This window comes from Momordica charantia (assembly GCF_013281855.1).
Source record: "Momordica charantia cultivar OHB3-1 chromosome 7 unlocalized genomic scaffold, Mcharantia_2.0 BLBB01000007.1, whole genome shotgun sequence".
Taxonomy (NCBI): domain Eukaryota; kingdom Viridiplantae; phylum Streptophyta; class Magnoliopsida; order Cucurbitales; family Cucurbitaceae; genus Momordica; species Momordica charantia.
This window is the reverse complement of record NW_028275165.1, coordinates 2,682,865-2,710,267: the sequence shown is the minus strand read 5'-3', so window position 1 is coordinate 2,710,267 and position 27,403 is coordinate 2,682,865. Positions and strand designations below refer to the sequence as shown.

Here is a 27,403-nt window from a genome sequence, read left to right as displayed (position 1 = left end):
GTCACTTCAATGGGATTCTCTTCCAATGAAGAGCGGCTTGACAATTTTAAGAAGGAATTGGAAAGAAGGCTAAAAATTTTGGTTATTTGCGAAGAAGCTTGATCTAAAAGATGGTTGGACTTGCTTGCTGAATGGAAAATGGAGTATGATTCTTTTTTTTGGTCAAATCAGAGTCATTGTGTGATTGTCACATTCCTTGGAGGGGGGTGTTTTTTCAGATTCATCTGACAGTCACTTTTGATTTCTCCCCAGCAGATAGCCATTTTGTTTTTGCAAGCTTCATGAAAGGGAGTTTTTTCAAGCCTCCGCTAATTCAGATTCTTGTTATTTCTTTGACATTACTTTTTTAGGTTTCTTCCTACAGAATTGGAACTCTGTGATTGTATAGATCCTTTGGTGAGGGTTCCCTCTACCCTCTGCCACTAGGCTGTTTTTTGCCTTCTTTTTGGGCTCCCGTTGGTTTTGAATACATTTCTCTGTTTCTTATATAAAAAAAGTATTAGTTAATTGGTTCTATAAACTTGTATTTTCTACATTATTGTTCCTAGCTGGTTGTTGTTTATCTTTTTTTGCTTCCTTTGGGAACTTGTATTCTCGAACATTTTTCTTCCTTTTCATATCATCAATAAAAAGTTTGTTTCTTGTTAAAAGAAAAAAAGAAAAGAAAAGAAAGTTAGGATTGCTTTTATTCATTGGAAAACAGCACTGGTTATTTGGTTTTCGACTTCTTCTTCATTCATTGGCTGTTGTACGACTGGTTGATTGGTTTTCAATGAGTTTCTCCTTAGTCTTATTTTTCCTTGCACCAATTTTTATGATTGAGAATTTGAAAGGTCTTTCTTGGCACCATCATTCTTTATGGTTGGAAAATTTGAAGAGTTTTCAGCGGCATCTTCTTTTTGTCCTTGGGTCTAGGGTTAGAATTTGAAGGTCTTCTTTGGGCTTCTCCTTAGTCTTAGACTCTTAATTGTCCTTACCTCTTTTTTATGGTTTGAGAAATTGAAGGGTCCCCTCCATTTGGGAGTTTGTATTCTTTGAAAAGTTTTGGTCTCTCTCTCTTTTTTTTTTTTTATTATTATTTTTTAATTAATGAGAAGTTCGTAACTTGTTAGAAAAAAGGTATTCAACACCAATTGAACTAACCTGCCTTCAAAAGAAGAATACATCTCCACTTGTTTAATTTAACGCAAGAGCACGACTTTGGGAGATGAACCTTTTTTTGGGTATTTTATTGAACATATGGTTTGAAAGGACTATTAATGTATTTATGGGTATGGTGGGTTCCTGAGAGGAAGTTGGAGTTGGACATGTTTAGTCCCTCTATTTCAACTTCTGTGTTCAATTTTGTTGCAGCATTCTTCTGTTCTTCATTTCTTAACAAATGGAGCTCTTTTGTTTGGTTTGTGTTTTTGTTTGACCTGGTTTTTGTAATATTTTATTTCTCTTGATGAAAGTGTTTTCTTATTAAAAAAATTATACTAGTAGACAAGAATGACAAGTGGTTATTGACTGCCATAGCTTTCTGATTTTTGTTGATTTTCATGGAACATGTTGAAAGATTTTAATTTTCAAGGCTTAGCATCACAGTGATATTGATTTCAGTTTGATCATAAATGAAGCTATTTTTGTCTTTTTGTTGCTCGTTCTTCAGGTCAAAGTTAAGAACTGGGTTAATGATGCCGAAGACAAAACCTTAGTTGGCCTAAGTGCAAGATTTGGGGCTTTGGTGCCTCTTCAGGCGAAAGATGATCTCAAATTTCCAGCTGTTTTAACAAATCCTTTAAGTGGTTGTTCTAGTTCTTCTTCGAAGGTAATGATTGTTAACACGATCTTTAGATACATGTGATTATGTTTGAGGCATATTATTATATTTTAGTATAATCATGAAGGCATCAATTAGTGCTGTTGTATAATTTTTTTTGAACAAAATACGAATGTCTCATTGATTAATGAAATGAACAAATTTGTTCAAAAAATACAAACTCCCGAGGGGAGCAAGAAAGACAAAAAAAGAAAATAGAGAGAAAGAACCCGAAACAGAGGGATCCAACCCAAATGAACAAAAGAGAAAAACAATAATTCTGGTATGCAAGCGTCCCAACATTAATGGCCACAAGTTGTCAACCGTTCCTAATTTATTTCCAGCCTGTCAAGGAGGTGTGCTGCCGGCTACAAAGATCATGCAAGCATCTAGTATTAATGAACATTTGGTGACAGTTGTCGCTCTCGAATCCCATGGAGCTATCGTTAATGTTTTGTTTTGGGTGTTCTTCAAGAATTAAATGGGAAAGTCATTCGGCATTGTACTCCAAAAGGCACTAAGAATGCCAAAGGTCTTATTCCTCCTCTTCCTTTTTATTACACTTGAAGAAAGGATAATATTCAATTAAGAAACGAATCTGAAAAGCCTTTGGCTTCTAAATCCTTGCAAGTGAATCTGTTTGAGACTTTCAAACAGATTCACTGGAAATTGGGAGAAATCTGAAAAGCCTTAGGCTACGTTAACTTTATCTTTTGGAAACAAGGCTTCGAATTTCTGAGAATATTTGGCTCAAACCCTTCTTTGAATTTCAGAAATTTCTCTAACTCGATCAGCTTGTAACTACATCTTTCTTTTAAAGGGTTCATTCTTTTAGAATAAGATACAGACTTCTCATTGAAATAATGGAAAGGAAATATAAGGTTTCTAAGATACAAACTCCCAAAGAGGGTGAAAGTAAACCATAAGAACAACACAAAAGAGATCAAATGAAAAGACAATTCAGAATAAGAAAAAATCTGGGAAGAACCAAAGACTTGGCCAAGAACCTCGACAAAAGAAACTGAAACGAATCTTCGATTGGGGAAGAAATGACAATTTCAATAACCAAAAAACAATCGCCAATCACCCAATGTCTCTGATTTGTGCAAAAAGAGTATCGTATTCCATTTCCCACTCAGAAAGGAACTCCAACCTTCTTTTAGATCGAGCTTCTTTGCAAAAAGCCAAGTTTTTTAGCCTCTTTTCCAACTCCTTAAAATTGCAAGCCACTCTTCATTGGAAGAGAATCCCATAGAAGTGATGGAGTAAGGGGATGAATAGTCTTTACGTCAAAAAATTCTTAAAAGTCCATCAGAAGTTATCATTAAAAATATTCTTATTATTTCAGGATTTCAATTGCAATTTAAAACTGATTTATGGACTCGTCTAGAACTACTCTGTTCGCTTTTGGTACTAAGGAGTAAGGAAGGTTTTTTTCCCTCATGTGAGTTGGTTCTGGAATTCATTTGGTTCTCCAAGCTCTGCAGCAAGCCATTTTTCTGTTTAGAATGCCTTTTATCTTCTTCGAGCTTGTATTGCTCTTGTTGGGCTAATTCTTTGTTATTTTTCTCTTCTTCTCCCTCTTCTTTTTTCACCCCTTTGGGGTTTGTATCTTGAACCTATTTCCTTTTCATTCTTGTTGAAAAAATTTGTTTGTGGTTAGCTAGCTAATTGATTCAATCATAGATTTTAGCCCTTTTGGTTTTTTGAGACGACCTTGAAATTTTGAGATTAAGACATGAAGATATTTTTTCCGATAATTGTGTCGGAGCTTTGCTCTTCTATACCTGGGACACTTGCTCCGCCCCAAAGTCTGTACTCAGGAGATATCAATGATTTTTTGTATTAAGCTTATTCGAAGGTTTGAACTTGAGACTTTTAAGCCAATATGATCAAGAGACCCCAAGCCCTTGCTAACACAACGCCCCTTGGGGGGCTATTAAGACATGAAAATGTTATGCATTTTACTTTACTGACATGAATTGATGTCAGTTAACTCTTGTGTCTATTTATAAGTCATTAATGGTTATAATTTACCTTTTTCCTCTCTGCAGGTATCTGGATCAATTGCCTTGTCAATTCGTGGTGAATGTGATTTCACAACTAAGGCAAAAATTGCACATGCGGGGGGTGCTGCAGGCTTGTTGGTGATAAATGACCAAGAAGGTTGACATTTTACTACAACTATACAATTTTTTGTGTTTGTTGGGTGCATATTAGACACTCTAGTCTCCTAGATTTAACATAAGGATAAATTGGGCATTGATATGGGCAAGATGTTAGAAAAGGATTTTATGTATATGTTAGAACAGGGCCCAAGGGTAATCACAAAAATCCGTTGTAAGTGAGAACCAAAGGGGGTATTGAACTAAGACCCAAACCTCCTCAGAAACAACTCTCCACGTCTTTAAGAACCTTCCAATTTCAGCCCCAAGGGCTGTTCAGTTAGCAAGGGTTTTGGGGTCTCTTGGTCATACTGTCTTAGAGGTTGCAAGTTTTGATGTAGTTAAGTAGCTGCTTCATAACCTTTCTTGTTTATTAGCTATTGTTATAACTTTTATTTAAGTAGCTTTACTTTTAATGCAAGTAACAATAGTTACTCACGTAATTCTTAAGTAAAGTTTGAAACCTTAGGTTTCAGCCCCTTTATTGAAAGATCATTGAATAATTTCTTCAAAACCCTTCTAAAGGCTACATTAGTTTGGTATCAAAGCACCCAAAGTTCTAGGCACTCGATGGCGGGAAAGAAACCAACAATGGAAGATCCTTCCTTAGCCAACAAAGAACGGAACAAATTTCGGTCCTCTCACCACGATCATGAACCATACGCTTGCAGTTGGTCGAAGGAGATGTGAAAATCATCCAAAAGGATGTGAGTGAGATTAAACAAATCCTGGAAATCATTCGTGGTTAGTTGGAGAATTGGAGTCTTCAACAAAATCTAGAAAGCACGGACATGCCATCTGGGATGGAGTGTCGGTGTCGGACATTGACACGCTCGGACACTTGTTCGACACACTCAAATACGTGTCCCATTATTATTATTATTATTATTTTATTAACGAACACGCGGTCGACACGTAGAAGACATGTGAACGACACGTAGAAGACACGTGTTTCAGTTTCTTCTAGTTTTCTTCTGCCCCAACTTTTCATTTCTTCCTTTTAGATGAGTCGAAAGAATAAGGGTAGAGATGAAAAAAAGGCAAAGTCGGAATGAGAAGAGTTGGAAGAAGAAGATGAGTGGGGAAAGAAGAAAGGTCTAAAGAAGAAGAGGAGAAGAACAAGAATAAACAGAAAAAACACACACAGAAGAATGAGAAGTTGAAAAGATAGGAGAGAATAAGAAGAAGAAAAGAAGAAAAGTCAAGAGTGCATGCAATCTCTCTCCTCCATGACTAACAAATGACAATTTTTCTGCATGATTATCTCTCCTCCATGGTTAACAAATGGCCATTTTTCTCTTCCAATAATTATGACTAAGGCTTTTTCCAAGACTAATAGATGATATTATTTAAGAGGGTTTAAATTTCGTTTTCTTATAATATATATATATATTTTTTTATAAAAAGTCTTTTTTTTCCATCTTAATATCTCTCCTTTTTCTTAAATTTTTAAGTTAATATTTGTTTAATATTAAATATTTTGTTAAAAAAATATTTAATATCAAAGAAACTAACGTGTCCTCAACGTGTCGTGTCCTACTTTTTTTAAAATTGATGTGTCGCCATGTTTGTATCGTGTCGTATCCGTGTCGCGTGTCCGTGCTTCTTAGAACAAAATCCTCCAAGATCCGAGCAAGAACCAAGAAGAGTTGATCGTCAAGGCAACTACCATCAAGAACAGCATCTTGTGTAGCTAAGAAGGTACCGAGATCATGTTTTTGAACCAAGAATGCTCCAAGAACTGCGAGCTGTTTGACTAGACTTCAACCAAAATCCCTTGTTTCAACGTAGAAATGAAATTTTTGTAGATTCTTATAGTGATGAGGATGATATTCCAAAGCTAGAAGAAGACACAAGGCTACATTGATTCAATCAACACCAATATCATGGACCGAGTGAGTATAAGATGGAAATTGATCTCCCAAGCTTTAGAGGGAAGATGGAAGTCGAAGGTTTCCTAGATTGGGTGAAAAATGTTGAAATTTTTTTCAATTATATTAATACGCTGGAAAACAAGAATTCTGCTTGTTCTCGCTGCCTTAAGAATGAGGAGACAATTGACCACTTGTTTCTCCATTGTAATTTTGCCTCAAGATGTTGGTCTTTTGTGACGATTGATTGGTGATTGGCTTCTTGAAATGATTCAGGGAGGTTCTCTAAAAGGCAAAGGCAGGTTTCTTTGGTGTTGCGTGGGTAGAGTTTGTCTTTGGAGCATTTGGAAGGAAAGAAACCAAAGAACGTACAATGATATCTCTACCCCTTTTGATATATTTTGTGAAAATGTGTAAATTACTACGGCCACTTGGTGTCTTACTCATATGAGATTCTTTTATAATTACAGTGTAGCTCTACTGTCCAATGATTGGCAAGCTGTAATGTGGTAGTTCTCTAGGGGAGGCCTCCTTGGCCCTTGCCTATAGGTTGTATTTTCCTCTTGTTCCAATGCAAATGTTTCTTATAAAAAAATGGTGGGTTTGAAGCTAAAGGGGGGTGTGTCCGCTTGGTGGGATCAACTTGAGGTGAATAAACGCTGATATGGGAAAGACCTATACGCACTTGGGAAAAGATGAAGAAGCTTATGGGTGAGAGATTCCTACCTGTAAACTATGAGCAAATTTTGTACCACCAATACCAAATTTGATTTCATAGATTGGGATCCTGGACGAATCTCGGAGAAGATCAACCATACTTGGTGGCTTGGTATATTGGAGGATTGCGGTAAGTAATCAAAGAACAAGGCTTTATAGTCGATTGGTTTCCTTAATGTGGCGATTTCTACTGCCGCAACTATTGAAGAATAGGTCAATAACACCTGAAAAGAACTTTTGTCGTCTCCGTAGAAGTAGTAGCAGTTTGGCTTATTGATGGCATTAAGGAGTTGCTTTTGGCGCCCAACACACAAAAGTTCTTTAGGAAAACGGACTGCATGGATGGTTTCATTTGGATGTAGAAAACAACGAACAAAAGAGGGAGCTTCTTGGAGATAACCAAAGTTCAGGGAGGAGGCAGCAAAAGAAACTTAGTCGTTCCCTCTGGGGAAAGGTTGAAAGGATGGGAATCTTTCAAACAGCTGCTTCTAGACTTCATGAATGGAAAATCCCAGAAAACACCCGAGGTCCAGACGCCAAGAAAAATCCGATCATTTGCAAAAGCTGTCACCCGCCATCTAAGCTTCACGTGGCCTTTAGAGAGAACGCTCTTCTGAAACCAAGAGAAGTGAGAGCTCTAGATTGGAAGAGAACAGTTGTGGTGACAAAAAGAGACTTTCATGACGACTGGGGGAGAATTCTTGAGTTTATAAATAAATAGATAGAAGAGTCCTTCGTTATAAATGCTTTCCAACTTGACAAAGCCCTCCTTAAGTGCACTTCTGAAAAATCGGCGAGATTGCTTGCTAGCAATAAAGGTTGGGTCACCTTCGGCCCCATGACTTTAAAAGTTGAACTCTGGAATCCGCTAATCCATGGACGTTTTACTGTTGTTCCTTCTTATGGCGGGTGGATCAAGTTTAGGAACATCCCCCTTCATCTTTGGAGTCTGGCCACCTTTCAAGCAATTGGGAACTGTTTTGGAGGCTTTTTAGACTATGCAGATGCTAACTCTTCCCTCATTGAATGCACAGAAGTTGCCATTAAAGTGAAGGGGAACTGTTGTGGTTTCATCCCAGCGGAAGTGAAGATTGTCGATCTGGACCAGACGTTTGTTGCCCATGTTAGCACTTTTCAGGACAGCTCGTTGCTTGTCGGAAAGCAAGCGACGGTCCACAGCAGCTTCTCGCCGGAAGCAGCGGATTCTTTTTACAAAGGGAAGGAAGGTGCAGCTTTAAACCCAGTGGATATTTGGAGGGTGCAAGATGGCTTTTTTTATCCAACGGTTAATGTTTTTCACCCCCTTTCTCTTCCCAATGCTTCTGATTTTTTGTCTGTAGGAGGTGACAGTACAGGGGATGCTACTCCCCCTACTCTTTCATGCTTTGGTGAAAAAAGTACTGCCCTGGTGGATCCCACTACTAAGTTGACTGCCCGAGGTACAGTTTTAGCGGAAATTCCAGAAAAGGAAAGGCCCAGTCAAACACAAATGTGTGGTACTTTTGTGGGTCAAGATAAGAAAGGGAAGTCTGTCTCTTTCTCCAAAAACAACCGGCTGAGACTTTTTAAAAAAAAAGGTAATGTGTGCTCCACGACAAACGAAGTCTCCACAAAAGCCACCTCTTTGAACAAAAATGGGAAAGGTAAGGAGAAAGAGTTTGAGATGTTGTCTGACATATCCTTCTCTAGCTTTGATAGTGAAACCCAAAGCCTTGTTTTGGGGTCGATTGGAAACAACACAAGAACCATGATTGAACAAATGGATCCTCCTTCAGAATATTATCATATTTTCTAGGACGTAGAGACGGGCCAAACCTCTTTAGATAATGGTGGTTTGGTAGAAATGGGGCTGGAACACCAAGGAGAACAAAATCAGTGTGTGGAGCATGACTCGGATAAAGAAGAAGAGGAAGAGAAAAATTTTCCTTTCATTAGAAAAATGGTTCTGTACTTGCAAAAGCACAATTTGTGCATTAGAGCCATCCCTTCTAAAGCTGGGAGTGCTGCTAAGAAAAAAGAAGCTAGAGAACTCTGTAATCTTCTTAGATCATGGGAAAAGGAAGTGGAACACAAAAACAGTAGCTTAATCGAGTGCCGGAGGGTTACTCTATGAAGATTATCTTGTGGAATGTTAGAGGGATTGGCGCCCCCTCCAAAAGAGTGCTGATTAAAGACTTCCTTTGTAAGGCTGACCCTGATATTGTTTTGTTGCAGGAAACCAAACTTGTTTCTGTTGATAGAAAGATTATTAAATCTACTTGGAGTTCTAGACGTATTGGCTGGATTTCTTTAGATGCAGTGGGTTCCTCTGGCGGTATCCTGGTCATGTGGAGTGAAGATAGTATTTCCTTAGAAGACTCTGTCTTGGGTAGCTTTTCAGTCTCGGTGTTAATTAAATACAATGATGGTTTTCAAGGTTGGGTGTCTGGTGTTTACGGTCCGCCTTCAACCACGGGTAGAGATTCTTTTTGGCAGGAGATGAGGGATTTAGCTTGTCTTTGCTATGATGAAGGGTGCGTAGGAGAGGATTTTAATGTGGCTAGGAGTCCTCTAGAGAAATCGAGAGGGGGAAGGTTAACCAGAAGTATGAGAGACTTTAATGATTTTGTGGAAGAAAGTAACTTGCAAGAAGTTCCTTTGAAAAATGGCCCTTTCACTTGGTCAGATCTCAGAAACAACCCTATTGCTACCAGAATTGATAGATTTTTCTTGTTTCAGAAATGGATTCAGCACTTTAAAGAGATTACTTTGTACAGACAACCTAGAACTACCTCAGATCATTTCCCCCTGCAATTAAATCTGGGTATTCAGAATTGGGGCCCTTCCCCTTTCCGCTTTGAAAATATGTGGTTAGATCACCCTAACTTCCTTGAGAAAGTTGAGACTTGGTGGAACTCTTTGCCCTCTAACGGTTTTCCAGGTCTCACTTTTATGGAAAAGTTGAAAGGTTTGAAGCCTTTGCTAATCCAGTGGAACAAGGATGAGTTTGGAAATGTGGCTGTTTCAAAGAAAAGTATTATAGACAAAATCGATGAGATAGACAAGGAAGAAGAGAGGGGGTTGTTACCTACTGCTCGGTTCTCCCTCAGATCTTCCCTTAAAGTTGATTTGCTGGAGATTACTTTGAAGGAGCAACAGATGTGGGCTCAAAAAAGCAAACTTCAGTGGCTTAAGGATGGCGATGAAAACTCCCACTTCTTTCATAAATGGGTCTCGGCCAAGAGGAATAAAGCAGCCATCCGGTCTCTTGTTAATGATCAAGGTACAATTCTTTCTTTTGATAGTGAAATTGAAGGGGAAATCTTAGATTATTTCACCGAGCTTTACACTAGGGCAGATGGGATGAGGCTTATATTTGAAAACTTGGATTGGTCTCCTTTGAATTTACAATGGCAAGAGTGGATTGAATCCCCCCTCACGGAAGATGAAGTTCACAGGGCAGTTAAAAGTTTGGGAAATTTAAAGTCGTCGGGTCTGGATGGTATGACAGCTGAGTTCTATAAAAAAGCTTGGAACATCTTGAAGGGCGACATCCTTAGGGTGTTCCAAGAGTTTTTTAAGAATGGAATCGTGAACCTTCGAACGAATGAGACTTATGTGTGTCTAATCCTGAAAAAAGTAGAAGCAAATAGAGTTAGTGACTATAGGCCTATAAGCTTAGTCTGGGCAGTTAAAAGTTTGGGAAATTTAAAGTCGTCGGGTCTGGATGGTATGACAGCTGAGTTCTATAAAAAAGCTTGGAACATCTTGAAGGGCGACATCCTTAGGGTGTTCCAAGAGTTTTTTAAGAATGGAATCGTGAACCTTCGAACGAATGAGACTTATGTGTGTCTAATCCCGAAAAAAGTAGAAGCAAATAGAGTTAGTGACTATAGGCCTATAAGCTTAGTCTCTTCTCTTTATAAAATCATTGCCAAGGTTCTGGCGGATAGACTCAAAACAGTCTTTCCTCACATCCTCGCAGACGAACAAGCTGCTTTTGTGGAAGGAAGGTAGATCTTGGATGCTATTTTAGTGGCTGCAGAGACTGTTGGTGATTGGAAGTCCACAAGAAAGTCAGGGTTCTTGTTAAAGCTAGACTATGAGAAAGCTTACGACAAGGTGGATTGGGATTATATTGATGCGGTGTTGGAAGAAAAGGGTTTCGGTCAACGGTGGAGAATGTGGATAAGGGGCTGCTTGTCCTCGTCAAACTTCTCAATTATCGTTAATGGAAGACCAAGAGGCAAAATTAAGGCCACAAGAGGTTTACGGCAAGGTGACCCTATTTCTCCTTTCCTTTTCACTCTCGTGGGAGACTCTTTCAGTCGGCTTGTGCACTTTTGTTGTGAGAAGAGAATGATTTAAGGCTTTGAGGTGGGAGAAAAAAAGGTGATGATATCCCACTTGCAATATGCTGATGATACACTTTTGTTTTGTCCTGATGAGAAGGGTCTTTTGTTCAAATGGTGGATTGTAGTTATTTGGTTCCTTAGGGCGATAGGCTGAATCAAAAAGCCCTAAGCTTGGGCTGTAGAGTGGAAGATTTTCCTTTCTCTTCCTCCCTCTCGGGTGAAATTTCAAAGCCACACGTCTGTGGCAGCCTTTGTTGGAAAAATTGAAGCAAAAACTTGATAAATGGCAAAGGCTAGTCCTCTCAAAAGGAGGAAGGTTGACGCTAGCCCAAGCAGTGTTGAATAGTATGCCTAGTTATTACCTTTCGCTTTTAAAAGCTCCTATTGGTATTGCTAAACAGATAGACAAGCTTGTGAGAGATTTTTTCTGGAAGTCAGACAAATCACACCCCCACAGAAATCTGGTTAAATGGGATACCACGTCGTTACCCTTGACTAAAGGAGGTCTCGGTATAGGGGCCTTCCATCTCCAAAATAATGCGCTTCTTTTGAAATGGTTGTGGAGGTTTACCCAAGAGGGAGATGCCCTTTGGAGAAGAGTAATTGAAAGTATTTATGGGTTGGAACCTCTCAGGTGGATGGCTAAAATGCCCAAGGGGAAAGCAGCTGGTAAGCCTTGGTTTGAAATAGCAAAGAATAACATCCTTTTCCTTAAATTTCTATCTTTCAAAGCTAAACATGGTGACAGAATCCGTTTTTGGTTAGACAGATGGATGGGGAACACTACTCTTGCCTACGATTTTCCTGAAATTTTCGCTTTATCTTTGAAAAAGGAGGCCACGATTGCTGATTGTTGGAAAGAAGAACAGCTAGCTTGGGACCTAGGCATAAGAAGGGGTCTGCTTGATAGCGAAGTTAGGGGCTGGATTGATATTATGAGCAGGCTGGACACCATTCGAATTGGGGAAGGAGTTGACAAAGTGGTTTGGTCTCCTGATTCCTCTGGTGTGTTTACACGGTTAAATCGTGGTTAAAAATTTTGTGTGAAGACTCCCCAATTATGAACTCTCCTTTTAACTTCTCTTCTTTGGAAATTCTCTGTTCCAAAGAAGGTTAAAGTTTTCCTTTGGAACTTAGCCAACCGTGCTGTAAACACAGCAGATAGACTGTAGCGAAGATGCCCAAATTGAGCTCTTTCTCCTTCCGTTTGTGTTCTTTGCAATCAGAATGAGGAAACCATGAATCATATTTTCCTTCACTGCCATTTTGCCCTTCGTAGGTGGTTCTTTCTGCTGCAAATCTTCGGGTATTCCACTTGCTTGCCTCAGAATATTGATGGGTGGATGAATGAAGCTCTTCAGGGGTGGCATTTTAAAGGGAAAGCAAAAATTCTATGTAATTGTGCTGCTAGAGCCCTTATTTGGAATCTCTGGATGGAAAGAAACAATAGAATTTTTGAAGATAAGTCCTCTACGTTAAAATTTTTTTGTAATACAGTACAGTTACACACTTCTTGGTGGTGTTCTAGGCATAGAAAATTCTTTTGTAATTACAGCCTCTCGTCGATAGATTGGAGTGCTTTACTTCATTAGTTTTTTGGAGGGGTAGCCCTCTTCCCCCTGCCCTTAGGCTGTCTTTTCTCTATGCTTTTTTCTATATATTAAGTTTCTTATAAAAAAAAAAAGAATAGGTCGATAACCGCCATAAGAAACAATATTCAAGGACGAACACTTGGGATCGAGGTAGAACATCAAGAAAGATTTCTTCTTCGACTGATCAGACTTCTTTACCGACTAACACATCCTCTGTTACTAAATGGAAACAAGTGGATTTAGAAGCAGTGAAGGATGCTAAGGCCAATGGTCGAACCTTTTGGTGAGTTTAATACCAAAAACTCTTAATGACTCCTGGATCCCGCCCCTGTGTTGAGCTCCAACTCCCGATTATCTAAAAACAAAAAAAAAAAGAACCTTCCAATTTCTCTAAATTAAATGGCTTAGCCTTGTTGGAAGTATATGGAACTTCCTCAGGATATTGAGGTCATGGCCACCAACATTAATACAATTGTGGGAACTTCAAATTTTTGAAGGGATTAGTGATGAAATAGTTAATCACTCATTCGAGGATGACCTTCAATCTTGTTTCAACGAGGATAACTCTTCCTTATTAAATAAGTTTGAAGTCTATAAAGGAGGAGGTATTCGTGAAGAAGTCCCGGCTTGGCTTTTTGTTTCTCATTTCGTTTCTTTTGGTAGCCTTACATGTTTTTTTTAAATTTCACGAAAATTTCATCTGGCGTGTCCTTGGCGTGTTGGCTGCATGTTTGTGGCGTGTTTGCCATGTGTTCAAAATAACAAAAAAGATGATATTTCGCGTCTGATGCGTGTTTGTTGGAAATGGAAACTTTGTTCTTCCTAGTGTATGACTTTTGCTGGCATAGAGAAGAGGGACATATGGGGAGATTTGATGGAGTGACTTGGATGAGGATGAACCTTCCTTCCTTCGAAATATAGTAGTTTTTCCATGATTGGAGTTTTTTCTTCACTTTCTCCATCAAAGTTCCCAAAATGAGGAAGAATGAATTTACCATTTAAGGGAAGGCCAGGATAGGAATAAGGCCACGTGCCTCTTAGAAACAATGTTTTAAAAATCGGTCAAGGCTTACGCCCTGAGATGTGCCTTGAGGCGAGGTGGCTATATCATGCCTCATGGCTTACGCTTGTAACAAATAAAATGAGGCTTCCCCGCCTTAGATAACAAAGGCATATGCCTCCGTGCTTAAACCTTCGAGGCTTAAAAGGCGTCAGCCTTAAAGGAAAATGGTCTTTGGCGGTGGTGGGGTGAAATTAATAAGGTGGTGCAATTAACAATGTGGTTTAGTGCCCTGACAGAAAAATAATTGCCTTAGATATTTGGTTGATATATTATTATTTTTTTTGAACAAGAAACAACTTTTCATTGATATATTATTTTAAACTTAAAATCTTATTATTCTATAATTAAATAGCAACCTAGACCAAACTAAAAGACAAACCTAGTTTGTCTTCATTTGTATAGTGAATAAAAATGTAGACCAGTAGATTGACTGCAGAAACAGTGCGTTAAAATTTTATTTTTCTTCTCTTTCCCTCCTATCTACTCTGTTTTGCTTTGTTTTTTCTTTTTTCTTTTGGTTATTACATACTGTATCAAGGGTAGCAAGTTTTCTTCTTCTTCTTCTTCTTTTTTTTAGTTTTGTTTATCCCTTTTTTTCCTCTCTTTTTTCACCTCAACTTGTTTTCCAAATTTTTTCTTGTTTTCCAAATTTTTTCTTGGTTTATCTTTTAGTGATAATGATTCTGAAAGGTTAGATGTACTAATGTACATCAATGGACTATTGAGATATTTCTTTTTCCTGTTATAAATTTTTAAGTATGTTTGTACTTTTATATACCAAGTTTAAAATTTTTTTGATCCCTTATTTAAAATTGTCTAATGGGAGTAGAAATAATGTTGGCTGTCAACTTCATGTACAAGAACTCGTATCTTGTTCTAAAAATCTCTCGATCTATGTTTCTAATGCTTGGCTTAGTAATTTTGAATTGTAATTTAAATCTATAAAGAAGTTAACAGCCTGCATGTTATGATTTTATCTATTTATTTTTAGTTATTGAATTTGGAAATTGTTTTTCCGTTGACCTAGAACTTTACAAGATGGTTTGTTCTGGAAATGACACTGCTCTAAATATTTCAATTCCGGTTGTGATGCTTCCCAAGTCCAGTGGAGAAGTTCTTAAGAAATCAATAGAGGCTGGAAAGAAAGGTGAGATTTCTATTTATGCAGTCTCAATGATCATTGTGCGCATAAATTTAAATTTAGTTATTTGATGTTTCAATTTGTGCATGTACTCATGTTATGCACTCAGAGTAAGTTTGCACCCATGGATACATTCTTATATTTATCTGACTGTACAATTTTAACTCTTAGTGTATCTGCACATATGGGTTAACATTATTATTTGAGTTATCTGATTTATATTTTATTATTTTCGTTGTTGATATATTTAGTTGTCCAATAATACGTCAAGTTTTGATTACCTTTGCCCCTTACAGTGGAAATTTTGTTATATTCTCCAAAGCGTCCAATTGTGGACTACTCTGTTGCAATTTTGTGGGTAATGGCTGTTGGAACAGTTGCATGTGCCACGCTTTGGCCAGAGATCACCGCTTCCGAACAAACTGAGGAGCGCTATAATGAATTATCACCAAAGGTGCACTCATAATACTTCGTGTCATGGTATTTTCATTCTCTCTATAAAAAATGGGTATTTGATTTCACTTGCTGAAAGCGCCTATCTTTCTTTCTTTCTTTCTTCTTCTTTTTTTGTTTGAGGAATGCTGAATGCCTATCTTTGTGATGCCATTTTTGGATTTTTTACATAATGGGACATGATCTCACAATGTGACATTGTGCAAGTATGCCTCTAATCTTACTTTTCTATTCTAGGACTATATAGATTGAGAAAATAGCATAGGGAAATTGGGAAGCTTTTATTTTCATTGATTAGTTCATTGAGCCTTCCTGACCAGTCATTTTATTTTGCCGGTTTCGATTGTTTTTTAGTTCCTCTTCTTGTAACCTTTGTATTTGCTTTTGTTTTTTATTACATCAATGAAAATTCAAGTTTCTTGTTTTAGAAAAATTAGAACTTCAAGGGATGATGATCCACTAGTAGACCTATGACTTTGGAAAGAAAAGGCAATACCACTCTTATTTAAACGAGGAACCTCCTCGGAATGCAGAATGTCTCTTCATTGAGAAATAAAATCCTCAGACCTAGGAAACATTGAATGAATAGTAAATATGAATCAGAATCTAGCCCTTGAGAAGCCCAAAAAGGCCCTTCAGAATCCTAAAAGACCTTTCAAATTCTCAAAAACTTTAAGAATTTAAAGCAAGCCTTAAAAAAAGAGAACTTCTCAATATACAAAAATCCAGCCAAGCGGCAATAAGTTTTTCTGCTTGTGTTCAGAAGGGGTGTTCACGGGTTGGGTTGGGTTGGGTTAGGGTGTTTTTTGGACCAACCCAAATTTTCAGGTCGGTCAAATTAAGGAACCGGCAGAACCGAATATTATGGTCAACCCACCCAACCCAACCCAATTTTTTCGCTTTTTTTTGTTTTTTTTTTTAATCTGGATTGAAAAAAATGAATAGGATAGCTCTGAAAGAAAGAGCACCGAGAGAGATAGAGAGATGAAATCGTGGGAGATTGAGAGTAATGTGAAGATGAAAAAGATGAGGAGATGGAGAAGATGTATGGAGGAGAAAGGCAACATGAAGATAGAGAAGAGGTCAGGAAGATCTGCTTCACGGCAAGACGACATGATGAGAATATGAGATTGAATGTTACAGCAGTGATGAGCGACAGACCAGCTGCTACCAGCGATGAACAACCTTGCTTCACGGCGACGACGAGCATCGAATCTGTTGCTACAGGCGATGGCGATGAGCTGCTCCTGAAGAGAGTCGAAGATGATGAGAGAAGGGATGACAAAATGAGATGACGAGAGAAAGAGAAGAGATGAGAAAACGAGAATGAGAGGGTAGAGGAGAGGAGGCGTGAGATTGGGGTATTTGAAAAGATGGTGAAAAGATAAACCAAAATCAAGCCCTAAAATGAAAGACTGAGATTAAAAATAAATGAATTGCTGAGATTGTAAATAGATATATTAATATAATTATATACTCATAAATTAAAAAAAAATATATTTATAATTCCGGGTTGGGTTAACCCGATTTTTTAATTGTGAACCCTAACCCGACCCGAACCGATCGGTTTGGAAAAATTACAACCCAACCCGAACCAAAACTTTATCCAAACCAACGGTTTGGGTTGGGTTCGTCGGGTTGTCGGGTTTTTTGAATACCCCTAGTGTTAAGTTAAGTGATTGTTTTGGTTTCCTCCTCAGTAGTAAGTCCTTTTGAATTGACAAGCTTTATTGATAACAGTTTTTCAGCATGTGTTCTTGGGCTTCAGATCTCATCTATTTCATGGGTTTTTTGTTTTTGTGTTCTAATTGTTTTTCTTATTCTTTTTTCACTTCCTTTTATCCTTGAACTTTTTTCTTCCTTTTCATATTATCAATGAAAAGTTTGTATCTTGTTAAAAAAAAAAAATTGTTATTAGGTTACCCTAGATTGAAGAATCTGGAGTTTATACTTGTAAATGAGTAACTCATCACTATGAAATTTGTTGTTTATGTGTAGACTGAGGAATTTAAGAATGATTTCCATATTATATTATTTTACTTTCATACCATTCATTGGATAAATCTTCTTCTTCTGGGATGATTATGTTCTCTTTCAATAATGCTTTGGATCTGATCTTACAAACATTTTTTTTTCGAACCAGGAATCTTCCAGTGGAGCAGCAAAAAATGACTCTGAGAAGGAAACCCTTGATATTAATGTAAAGGGTGCAATAGTATTTGTCATTATGGCATCTACTTTCCTGGTGCTGCTATATTTCTTTATGTCTTCTTGGTTCATTTGGGTGTTGATTGTAATGTTCTGCATTGGTGGTGTTGAGGTAATGACATAAATCTTGCATGTATATTTTGAGATTTGTGCTCAATTAGGATATCAATTCTTTGTTTTATGATCCTCAGCGTTTGATGCTAACATCACATCATCTCCAGCGAGGACTATAATTTCATATATATATGTATGTATACATATGAAATTTGTTGTCTGAGAATGTAGAATGGTGTATGGAAGTCTACATTTTGGTAGCCACTCGGTGTTTTTTTTTTAATATTTATTTGTGACCTTGTGCATTTTTTCAATCCTTGTCAGTGCCTTTTAAGTTGATAAATGGGTATTTCTTTTGTAAGTGCTGATATATTCCTTTTTCCTTTTCCATCCCATTATCCATGTGCACAAAGTCTCCAGATGACCATGACATTATCCCACACCAACTCCAGAACTTCGGATTCCTTTCTGACCCAATAATGCTTCGAAAACCCATTTGTATCAAGGACTTTCTGCCTTCTCATCTTCCCGCTTGTAAAAGAGTCCTAAAAACCTTATCTTTCTTTGTGATCTACTATTTAGGCGCATCCCTAAAGCTTCCTCTCCTTTTTCCTTCTATAGCCTCAACATAAGAAAGATGAGAATTTGAGTTTTCCTTGTCCTTTGAAGCTTCCTTCTCCCTTGTTAAACCGATCTTCACCATATCCAAAAAGCTAACCACCCGCTTGTTCCAAGACCAGCAGCGATTGCAATCCTTTTTCTTCCTCCAGTTGGAGGCCAAACTACTAATTCGACTTGTAAACTTGAATCATAGTTAAAACTTTTGAATTCTCTAAATACTAAACTCATCTCTTATCTGATTAGAAAAGAAAGTTTGCACCCATCAGATCAACCAGTTGATCTCCAAACCAAGCGAACTGCAGAAGTTTCATACAGTACCACATTGTATCTCATATCTTCCACATAAAACCAGTCATCTTCAAACCATAAGCAAAAATGCGTATTTTCCACATAGAAACTATTGATTTCCACATAGAACTAAAATCTGAACTGTACTTATATGAAAACTGAGATCCCAGCTAAGAACTCGCTTGATTGTCTCTTTCAAAACCGAAAGGGAGAGGAGAGGGAGGAGAGAGAAGAGAGCATACTTACTTTTTTCCCACCATGACTCTTTGTTTCCCTCCGCTTCTTCAACACATGATAATTTAACCCCTTGCCAGAATAACTAAGGATGCTGTTTCTAATTAAGACCACCCAAAATAATCTCTGGATCCACGGACTAAACCAAATTGACACAGCTAACCAATTCCCTCTCAAAGAGACCTTTACGGAAACCCAGGTCGCAAGCATTCTGCTCTGCATTCCAGCACTCGGCGATGGAGGCCCCTTGTTTCAAAGAGATAGCAAAGAAATTTGGGAAGACTTGCGCAAGGGGAGCTTCACTCACCCAATTATCGAGCTAGAACCTAATTATCTCGCCTTGACCAGCCTTAAACGTTATAAACTTTTGGAATAGAGTGATATTCTTGGCTATATCAAACCAAGGTTTTCCCCTTGCTATCCCTTTAGAGGCTTCAACAACCACCCATAAGAATCATCCCCATAACTCTTCCCCACAAAGTTGTAACTTGGGTAAAATGCCAAAACCATTTAAGTAAAAGAGCATTATTCCTATGCGTGAAAGCAACAATGCCCAGTCTGCCGAAATGAATAGGGAGAGAGGTTTGCTCCCAGTTCACCAAATTCCTGCAAGGATGCGAAGAGCCGCCTGCGGAAAAGAAATCTCTGACCGCCTTATCCATTTCCTTTGTAATACTCATTGGTGCTTTAAGGGGAGGCAAGTAGAAAATTGGTAAGCTATTCATGATGGATTGAGCTAAGTTCAGTGTCCTCCTTTAGATAGAAGGAGCTTCTTCCATTTACTTAATTTTTGGGTGAACTTCTCCACCATAGGGCGCCAAATAGCAATCTTTTGGTGGTCTCCTCCGAGGGGAATGCCCGAGTAGTTGAAAGGTAGAGATTCAACTCTACACCCTAATAGCAGCCTTGCAAGCCACTATACTTCCAGATAAATTCGGCTCCATAAGAGACGTTTTAGACAAATTGATACTAAGGCCTGATCCTTTAACGAACAACAAGATGATCCCACCATCTACCAAGATTTCTTTTGTACCTAGGGCAAAAAACTATCTATTATGTGGATATTGTATTGTAAATGGGAGACATGGTCTTTATGTCTACCCACTTCAAACCCCTATCATTCTTTTTCTGCAACAATAATTCAGAAGACCACTAAAGGAGTCTCCGATTAATGTAAAGAGGAAAGGAGAGAGGGGATCCCCTTGTTTCAAACCTCTTTTGGCATGGATCTTACCCCTTGGTCTATCGTTTATGCCATCTTCTATCGAAGCCTTTCTGATCAAGGACCGCGTCAAGATAATCCCAGTTAACCATTTCATCAGCTTTTTCATAGTCCAACTTAAGCAAGTAGCAACCTTTTTTGAAGCATTCCAATCCCCTACAACCTCTGCCGCCACAATCATAGCATCCAGAATCTGGCTACCATCAACAAAAGTAGACTGAGCATCGTCAACTATGAGGTGAATAACCTTTTTTAACCTTTCGATCAAGACATTCGCAATAATTTTGTATAGGGAAGTGACAAGGCTTATGGGACAAAATTCATTAACTTTATTGGCATGCAATTTCTTTGAGATCAAGCAAATATAAATTTCGTTTGTTCTGAGATTAATAATGTTGTTCTTAAAAAACTCTTGGAACCCTCGCGTTCCCTAGAAAGTTGAGTTCCCTGTTGATTAATGGAATTTGGAAGAATCACACTCCTAAGAAAGTCCGAGTGTTCCTTTGGTTGGTTGCCCTTTGGTCCTTGAATACACATGAGAGATTGCAAGTTAGATGCCCGAACTGAACTCTCCCCCCCTCAGCTTGTTGTTTTTGTTTGGGGGCAGGATAACATAGATCATCTATTTATTCATTGTCCCTTTTCTGAAAAAGGGTGGCAGTTTTTGTTTCAAGTTTTGGACCTAGCTATTTGCTTGCGTAGATGTGTTGAAGATTGGATGATTGAATGTTGCCTTGGTTGGTCCTTTAAAGGAAAGTTCAAAGCACTCTCGGATTGCGCCTTTAAAACTATTTTGTGGAACCTATGGCTAGAAATAAATCTTTGATCCTTTGAGGACAAGGCTAAATCTTTTGAGTTCTTTTGTAATAGTTTCCATATCAATGCTTCTTGGTAGTATCATACAAATAGAAAATTCTTTTGTAATTACAGCCTCTCTACGTTTTTGCAAGATTGGAGAGAGCTACCGTCTTGTTGGTTCCTTTTTGGAAGGGCTGTTCTTTTGTTCTTTTGTTTATAAGATATGTTTTGTTTCATTGTCCCTTGTCCATAGGCCGTTCTTTTGTTCTTTTGTTCATAAGATATGTTTTGTTTCCTATAAAAACAGTTCTTTTGTTCTTTTGTTTATAAGATATGTTTTGTTTCCTATAAAAACAGTAATTGCTCTTGGAGAGAGGTATCAAATGTTGATATTTTATTTTTGTAGCATAAAAGAGCCTACCTTTGATGAGAAAGAGCCTTTGGTTTTCTTTAACAAGATTTCACGGAAGTGAGCTCGACGTGAAGTTTGTGAAACTTGAGTGTAACTATGTCATGTGAAGTGAAGAACACTGCCTCCATCTCAAAAGGACAGATAGGGAACTTCCCTAAAAGTAGACGACAAGTTTGAAATCTTAATCAGGCAAGACATATCTTGTTGTATCAGTTTTTGGAATGAGTGTAGGCTTAATAGTGAACGCACACCGTTTCTCAATATGAAATCAATGACACAACTCTATGCCACAATTCATTTGGTTCCCTAGAAGACCTCCTGACAACAGCATTTAGCTAACAGGACTTCATTTTTGTTTTTGAAGTTGCCTAGCCGTAGCCTCCTAAAATATAGAGGTAAAGACACTGAATTTACCCTTGATATTGAGTTTTCAAATAAAAGAAGGAAGGGTGAGCGTTAGAATGGAACCTGGGTGGGTACCTCAGAAGTCTTTTTGATTGGGAAATGGAAGAATGGGAAAACCTTTCTTTGATGCTGGAAAATGTCAGGCTTGGTTAGAGAATTGATGCCTCGTTTTGGAAGCTAGAAAACTCAAGTTCTTTTGGAAGCTAGAAAACTCAAGAACTTTTCCTATTAAATATGCATCGTTATTCCTCCATGAGAAGGATAATTTTGGACCAGTATTTATGTAATTTAATTAGGGAAGGAGGCTGTCCTCAAAAGGTAAATTCTTCTAATGGACCCTTGCTCTTGGCTGCATAAACACCCTTGATAAAGTCCAATAGAAGAAGCCCCACATTCTTTCTATTGATTGCAATTTTTTCTCCAAAGCATAGCATTTTATTTGTAATTGATTTGGTTCGTAGTGGTGTTCCTAAAAGCATATATAAGGTTGGCTCCTAGAGGTTTTATCGGATTGGTGTTTCAAAGATAAATTAAAAGTGGTCAAGCAAATTGTCCCATGAGATTAGTTGAGGTGCATGCAAGCTGGCCCAAACACTCACGAATATCAAGAAAAAAATAAAAGATAAATCTATAGTGTTGTGGCCTAATTCTTCAAGAGTTCTTTTGTGACTTATTTGGAAGGAAAGAAATGTTAGAATATTTTCAGATAAGTTAATTTTTTTCATTATTTTTGTGACTTTGTATGGTTCACAACATCTAATTGGAGTGCTCAATACAGACTCTATTTTAACTACTCTACTTTTACCATTTAGATTGGAGGACCTTTGTTTGACCCTTTGCCTTTGGAAATGGGATGTCTTGTCCCTGTCCGTTTGTCCTTTAGATTGTTTTTTCCTTTTTTTAATTTGTACAATTTGAGATTTGAACTTGGGGGTTGGACCTTTTTACAATCTATCCACTAACCCAACAAGCTACAAGCTCTTTCGGTGTCCTTTATATTGTTTTATTTTGGCTCTTGCCACTTTTTGAATGAAGGTCTTAATTTGTATCAAATATTTTTTTTTAACAAGAAACAACTTTTCATTGATATATGAAAATGAGAAAAAGTTCAAGGATACAAACTCCCAAAGGAGAGAGAGAAAAAAGAAAAGAAAAAAGATAAAAATAGGCCCAACTAGGAGCAGTACAGATAATACAAGCATATAAGACCAAGCTTACTATAAGCAAAACGATCCATCAAGATGCAAGGACACAAAAGGAAACGTTTAAGAGCCTTTAACTTCGGGCATGCCAGCAACTTCATCAACGTCTTTACCATCTGGAAAAAGGACATTGAGATATTATTTATTTATTCTTCATCAACTTCATCAACATCTGTATCTGATATTATTTATTCTTTTTATTTTTTACTTATCAGACTAGTTTTTGTTTCTTCTTAAATGATCGTCTTTTAGTGCGTTTCTGTATCAAGCATTATAATTTATGGCAACCTGGTCTCTTAAATGTATTTGATAACTTGTAAAGGTTTACCTTTCAGGGAATGCATAACGTTATATTAGGACTGATGTTAAGGTATGCTTGCTTGTATATTTCTTGCTGCTAAAACTTATGATGAGTTGTTTATGTATATTGGTCTTTTCTATATATTTTCTTGTGTCCATTATTCATTGTGCAGAAAATGCAAAAGTTGTGAGAGGAAGACTTTGAATTTGCCTTTAGTGGGGGAGATCTCTGTTCTGTCATTTGTCGTGCTGCTTTTTTGTATAGCTATTGCGATATTCTGGGCTGTGACTCGGCGTGCATCATACTCTTGGATTGGCCAAAATATTCTTGTAAGTATTCGCACACACACACATCTATTAATCTCCAAATGTTTAATTCAAATTGGTTTGCAATATGATTTTGTGGTCCAGTCCTACTGGTTTATTTTGAGTGAATGGAAGTTGAAAATTGGCCATGTCTCTTTTGTTTGAGTAAATAATATCTTTGTTTTAAGTATTTGTGACGATTCTCTTACCATTCTTATTTCCTAATAAGCTTCTTCATGCGATTTTATCTGTTAATTTTGTATGAATCTTTTCCTTTGAGCATTTTATTTTGTTCACTAGTGGAATTAGGACTTGTTGAGGAAAATGACATGCCTATTATATTTATTTTGATAGAGACATTAGAGTGTGCATTTTTTTAACTAGAAACAAACTTTTCATGGATAATATGAAAAGGAAGAAAAATTTTCAAGTACACTAGCTCTCAGAGGAAGTGGAAAAGATGAAGAAAAACAACCAAATATAGGAACCAAAATTTTCATTAGAGTGTGCACTGCGCATTTTAGTTCGCTTTGAATGATTGCCTAAATTTTCACGAGTATCGGTTAATATCAGATTGGTAAGTTGTAAGCTAGATTACCTGTTTTTGAGGTAATGAGTTCAATCTTTAGTAGTTATCTGTGCATGATATTAATGTTTTACGATTTTCTAGATATCAAATGCTGTAGGGTTAGTGCTCATATATGATTGGTTAGTCATCAATTGTAAGGAAGGCCCGGACACCAATTTAGCTTTGGTTCGTTTGGTGTCATCAATTGTCAAATGCTGTCTGGAATCTTAAAGAAAGGAACGTGTGCAATAATAGAAAATAAATGAGGAAAGATATTAGTCACATGTTTGAGGAGATACTTGCATTATTGATGAATAGGATAATGGTAAATGTCGACCTATATATGTGAATGAGGGGAATGGAGGTCGTACGGACGTACGGTTCTCTCTCTTCCCCTAGATTATTTAGAATTCAAGTTAAAAGGTGTTCAGATTTAGAGTTCAGTGAAAAGTTCCAAGTTTTCAAAATGGAAATCAATAGTGCTTGTATTGAAAATAAGCATTATGGTATCTGGTCTGAGAATGAGTGTTTTTTTCTTTTTAACAAGATATGTATTGAAAAGAGAACAAAATGTTCAAAAGATACAAACCCCTAAAGGGAGCGGGAAAAAAAAGACAAGGGAAAGCATGAAATGTAAACAAAGTAATACAATGCCAAAGAGCTGACTACAAAAAGGCCAAAACAGATACAGCCTAAAAGAGCCTCCCAAGAGCAGGAACCACAGACAGAAGCTTCTGGAATCTTGAACATCAAGAACATCATCAAGGTCATCAATGAGTGTTTTTTCATTGAAGATATGGAAAAAAGTACTTTGTTGCCCCTCAATTCTTCTCGCTTAGCGTGGTTTGAAAATTCATTCATTTATTTATTGCACAGTCTGATTCATAAAGTCTTTTACAAACAAATTAGAGATGATTTTTCTGCTTGCAGACTACAAAAAAATTAGATCAAACTTTAGAAATTATGTTGATTGTATTATTTGGCCTAGTTCACGAGGAAGAAAGAGCATTGTGGTCCTTGATGGGCACAACAAAAATGAATGGTTCGCTTTTTGGGATATGTTGGGCGTAGGATTGACTTGAAGCAAAAGAAAAAAAGGTAACCAAGTACAAAAATGAAAAGTACAAGAAAAAGGACGAGAATTAAGCAGGAAAAATAAAAGCATCCCAATTTAAGGATCCTTGCAAGAGGAAGAATGCTCTATTGTCTCTCTTCCCCAAGGTTCCAGCCTAGTTGGTTAGGTCTTTTCGTCTTTGTCTTTTGAGTTGAGTTTGATTTCCTTTTGATTCATATCTGGTTTTTTCAAAGACGGTTGTATCCAAAACAATCATTTTTGTGTTTCGACTGATAATGAGTGCCACTACATTGAATATACGAGCAAAAAGGTTGTTCTTTCTCTCCTTTGTACCCATTTACCTTTGTTTGAGACTTTTTGTTGAACTGTTACAAATTTTTTTTTTAAGCAAGAAAGAGATGATTTTGGAACAGGCAGAATTCACAAATATAGCTCTAATCTACGATATTTTGTCAAATGTTAAAGTGGTTGGTTTGCCTTTTGGGACCTAAAGGTGTTTATGAGAAAAGATCATAAGAAAAATCCCTAAGCCCCCAAGGGATAGTCCAGTTGGTAAACACCTTTGGCTAAGAGGTCTCAAGTTCGAACCTTCTGGTGAGCTTAATACCAAACATCCTTGATGTCTCCCGGGTCCAGGCCTTGGGGCGGGTACAGATGCCCTTGGTATAGGGGTGCAAAGCTCTAACTCCTAGTTCTAAAAAAAAAACCCCAAAATTACATGTCCAGCAAGAATATTGAAAATTCTTGATTACAATTAAAGATCTTCCACTTTCATTTTGAAATTGTGATTGTTTTGAAGCCATTGAGAAATATTGTGGAGGTCTGTTAGCCATTTCTACTAGAACTTTGAATATGTTGGATGTTACCGAAGCTACTATTCAAGTTGAACAGAACCCGTGTGGATTTATCCCAGCTACTGTTGAATTAACTCATAAGGATTTTGGATCTTTTGTTGTTCTAATTTCAGTAAGAAATTTTATTTTCTTTCGGATCTTCGTAATCTCTCCAATCCTCTAGATATTGCTGGATTCAGTTAGTTATGGGAGTTGAAAAGTCATTCCCTAATGCTTTTGATGTTTATTCAAATAAAAGGGAAATTGGTAACCAATGAAACATCTGAAACGGTTGAAACTGTTGGAATTCTGGAAGGGAATACGGAACAGTTGACTCTTAATTGCCAGGTTGTTGTTAATGGAGATTTGGAGCAGACAGCAGTCAACATTAATGAAGTAAGAGAATAACTGGTGTAAAGGAAAGACTAAAATCTGATTAATGGAATGAATGCATCTAAAGATAAAGGGGCCTCCTATTTATAGGAAGAAGGCCACGGTAAAAAGGATAGTAACCCAATAATAAAAGACTAACTACCCCAAACCACTAAACTAAACTAACTTAAGTAGAGTTAGTTAAATCAATTTCCCCCCGCCTTAAAAAGGGACTCGACCTCGAGTCAAGTGGATAAGCTAAAAGAATCTGGTGTAGCATAAGCATAGATATCCGATACGTTGAAGATTGGGTTGATGTTGTATTCCGGGGGTAGCTTGACTTTGTATGCATTTGGGCCGTATTTCTTCAAAATTTCAAACGGTCCGAATTTCTTCTTTTGTAATTTATGAGCAGCTCCCGTAGGTAGACGTCCTTTAGTTAGATGTATCATTACAAGGTCGCTTTCCTTGAATTCTTGAAGTCGTCGCTTCACATCAGTAGCCTTCTTGTACTTAGCATTGGCGGTTTCTATATGATCATGGACTTCCTTATGTAGTTGGGTAATCCTTTCAGCCATCTGGGCAGCCTCCAAACTAAAATAAACAGAAAAAGGTATGTTAGCTAAGTCCACGGTTAGTCTAGGTAGTTTTGTATAAACAACCTCAAAGGGGGACTTCCCTGGGTCCTATTCTGCATGTGGTTGAAAGCAAACTCAGCTTGAGCAAGAGTCAAATCCCACTGTTTTGGTTTGTTATTGCAAAGGCAGCGTATAAGGTTCCCGAGAGTCCAATTGCTGATTTCGGTTTGTCCATCTGTTTGGGGATGATTGGTTGTACTGTATTTAAGAGAAATGTCAAATTTACGCCATACTGTTCGCCAAAAATGGCTTAGAAACTTGACGTCTCTATCTGAAACAATCGATTTAGGAACCCCATGGAGACGAACAATCTCACGAAAGAAGAGATTTGCCACATATACTGCGTCTGCTTGCTTTTTGCAAGCTAAGAAGTGTGCCATTTTGCTAAAGCAGTCCACATCAACCATAACTGAGTCAAAACCTCGCTGTGTTTGGGGAAGTCCTAGCACGAAGTCCATAGATAGGTCTTCCCAAATAGATTCGGGTGTAGGAAGAGGAATATATAAGCCGGTGTTTTGTTTTGTGCCTTTACTTGTCTGGCATATGAAACATTTGGAAACATAATTGAATACATCCTTCCTTAATGTTGGCCAGAAAAAAAGTGATGCCACAAGGTTAAATGTTTAGTCTCGACCAAAATGTCCAGCCAACCCGCCAGCATGTAAATCTTTTATGAGAGCTTCCCTTAAGGATGTGTGTGAGATGCATAATTGGTTTCCTTTAAAAAGGT

The 27,403-nt window shown here is 37.6% G+C and overlaps 1 protein-coding gene across 1 annotated transcript in view; it reads left to right on the top strand.

Moving 5' to 3' along the window:
• The window catches only part of LOC111018548 (signal peptide peptidase-like 5), a 53,692-nt gene that overhangs the window by 4,502 nt on the left and 21,787 nt on the right, over window positions 1-27,403 (top strand). The window contains exons 2-8 of the mRNA XM_022294669.2: window positions 1,652-1,810; window positions 3,856-3,967; window positions 14,571-14,690; window positions 14,981-15,138; window positions 17,281-17,457; window positions 22,917-22,951; window positions 23,055-23,211. Of these exons, the coding sequence (XP_022150361.1) occupies window positions 1,652-1,810; window positions 3,856-3,967; window positions 14,571-14,690; window positions 14,981-15,138; window positions 17,281-17,457; window positions 22,917-22,951; window positions 23,055-23,211 (918 nt within the window). The remainder of the gene's footprint in view (window positions 1-1,651; window positions 1,811-3,855; window positions 3,968-14,570; window positions 14,691-14,980; window positions 15,139-17,280; window positions 17,458-22,916; window positions 22,952-23,054; window positions 23,212-27,403) is intronic.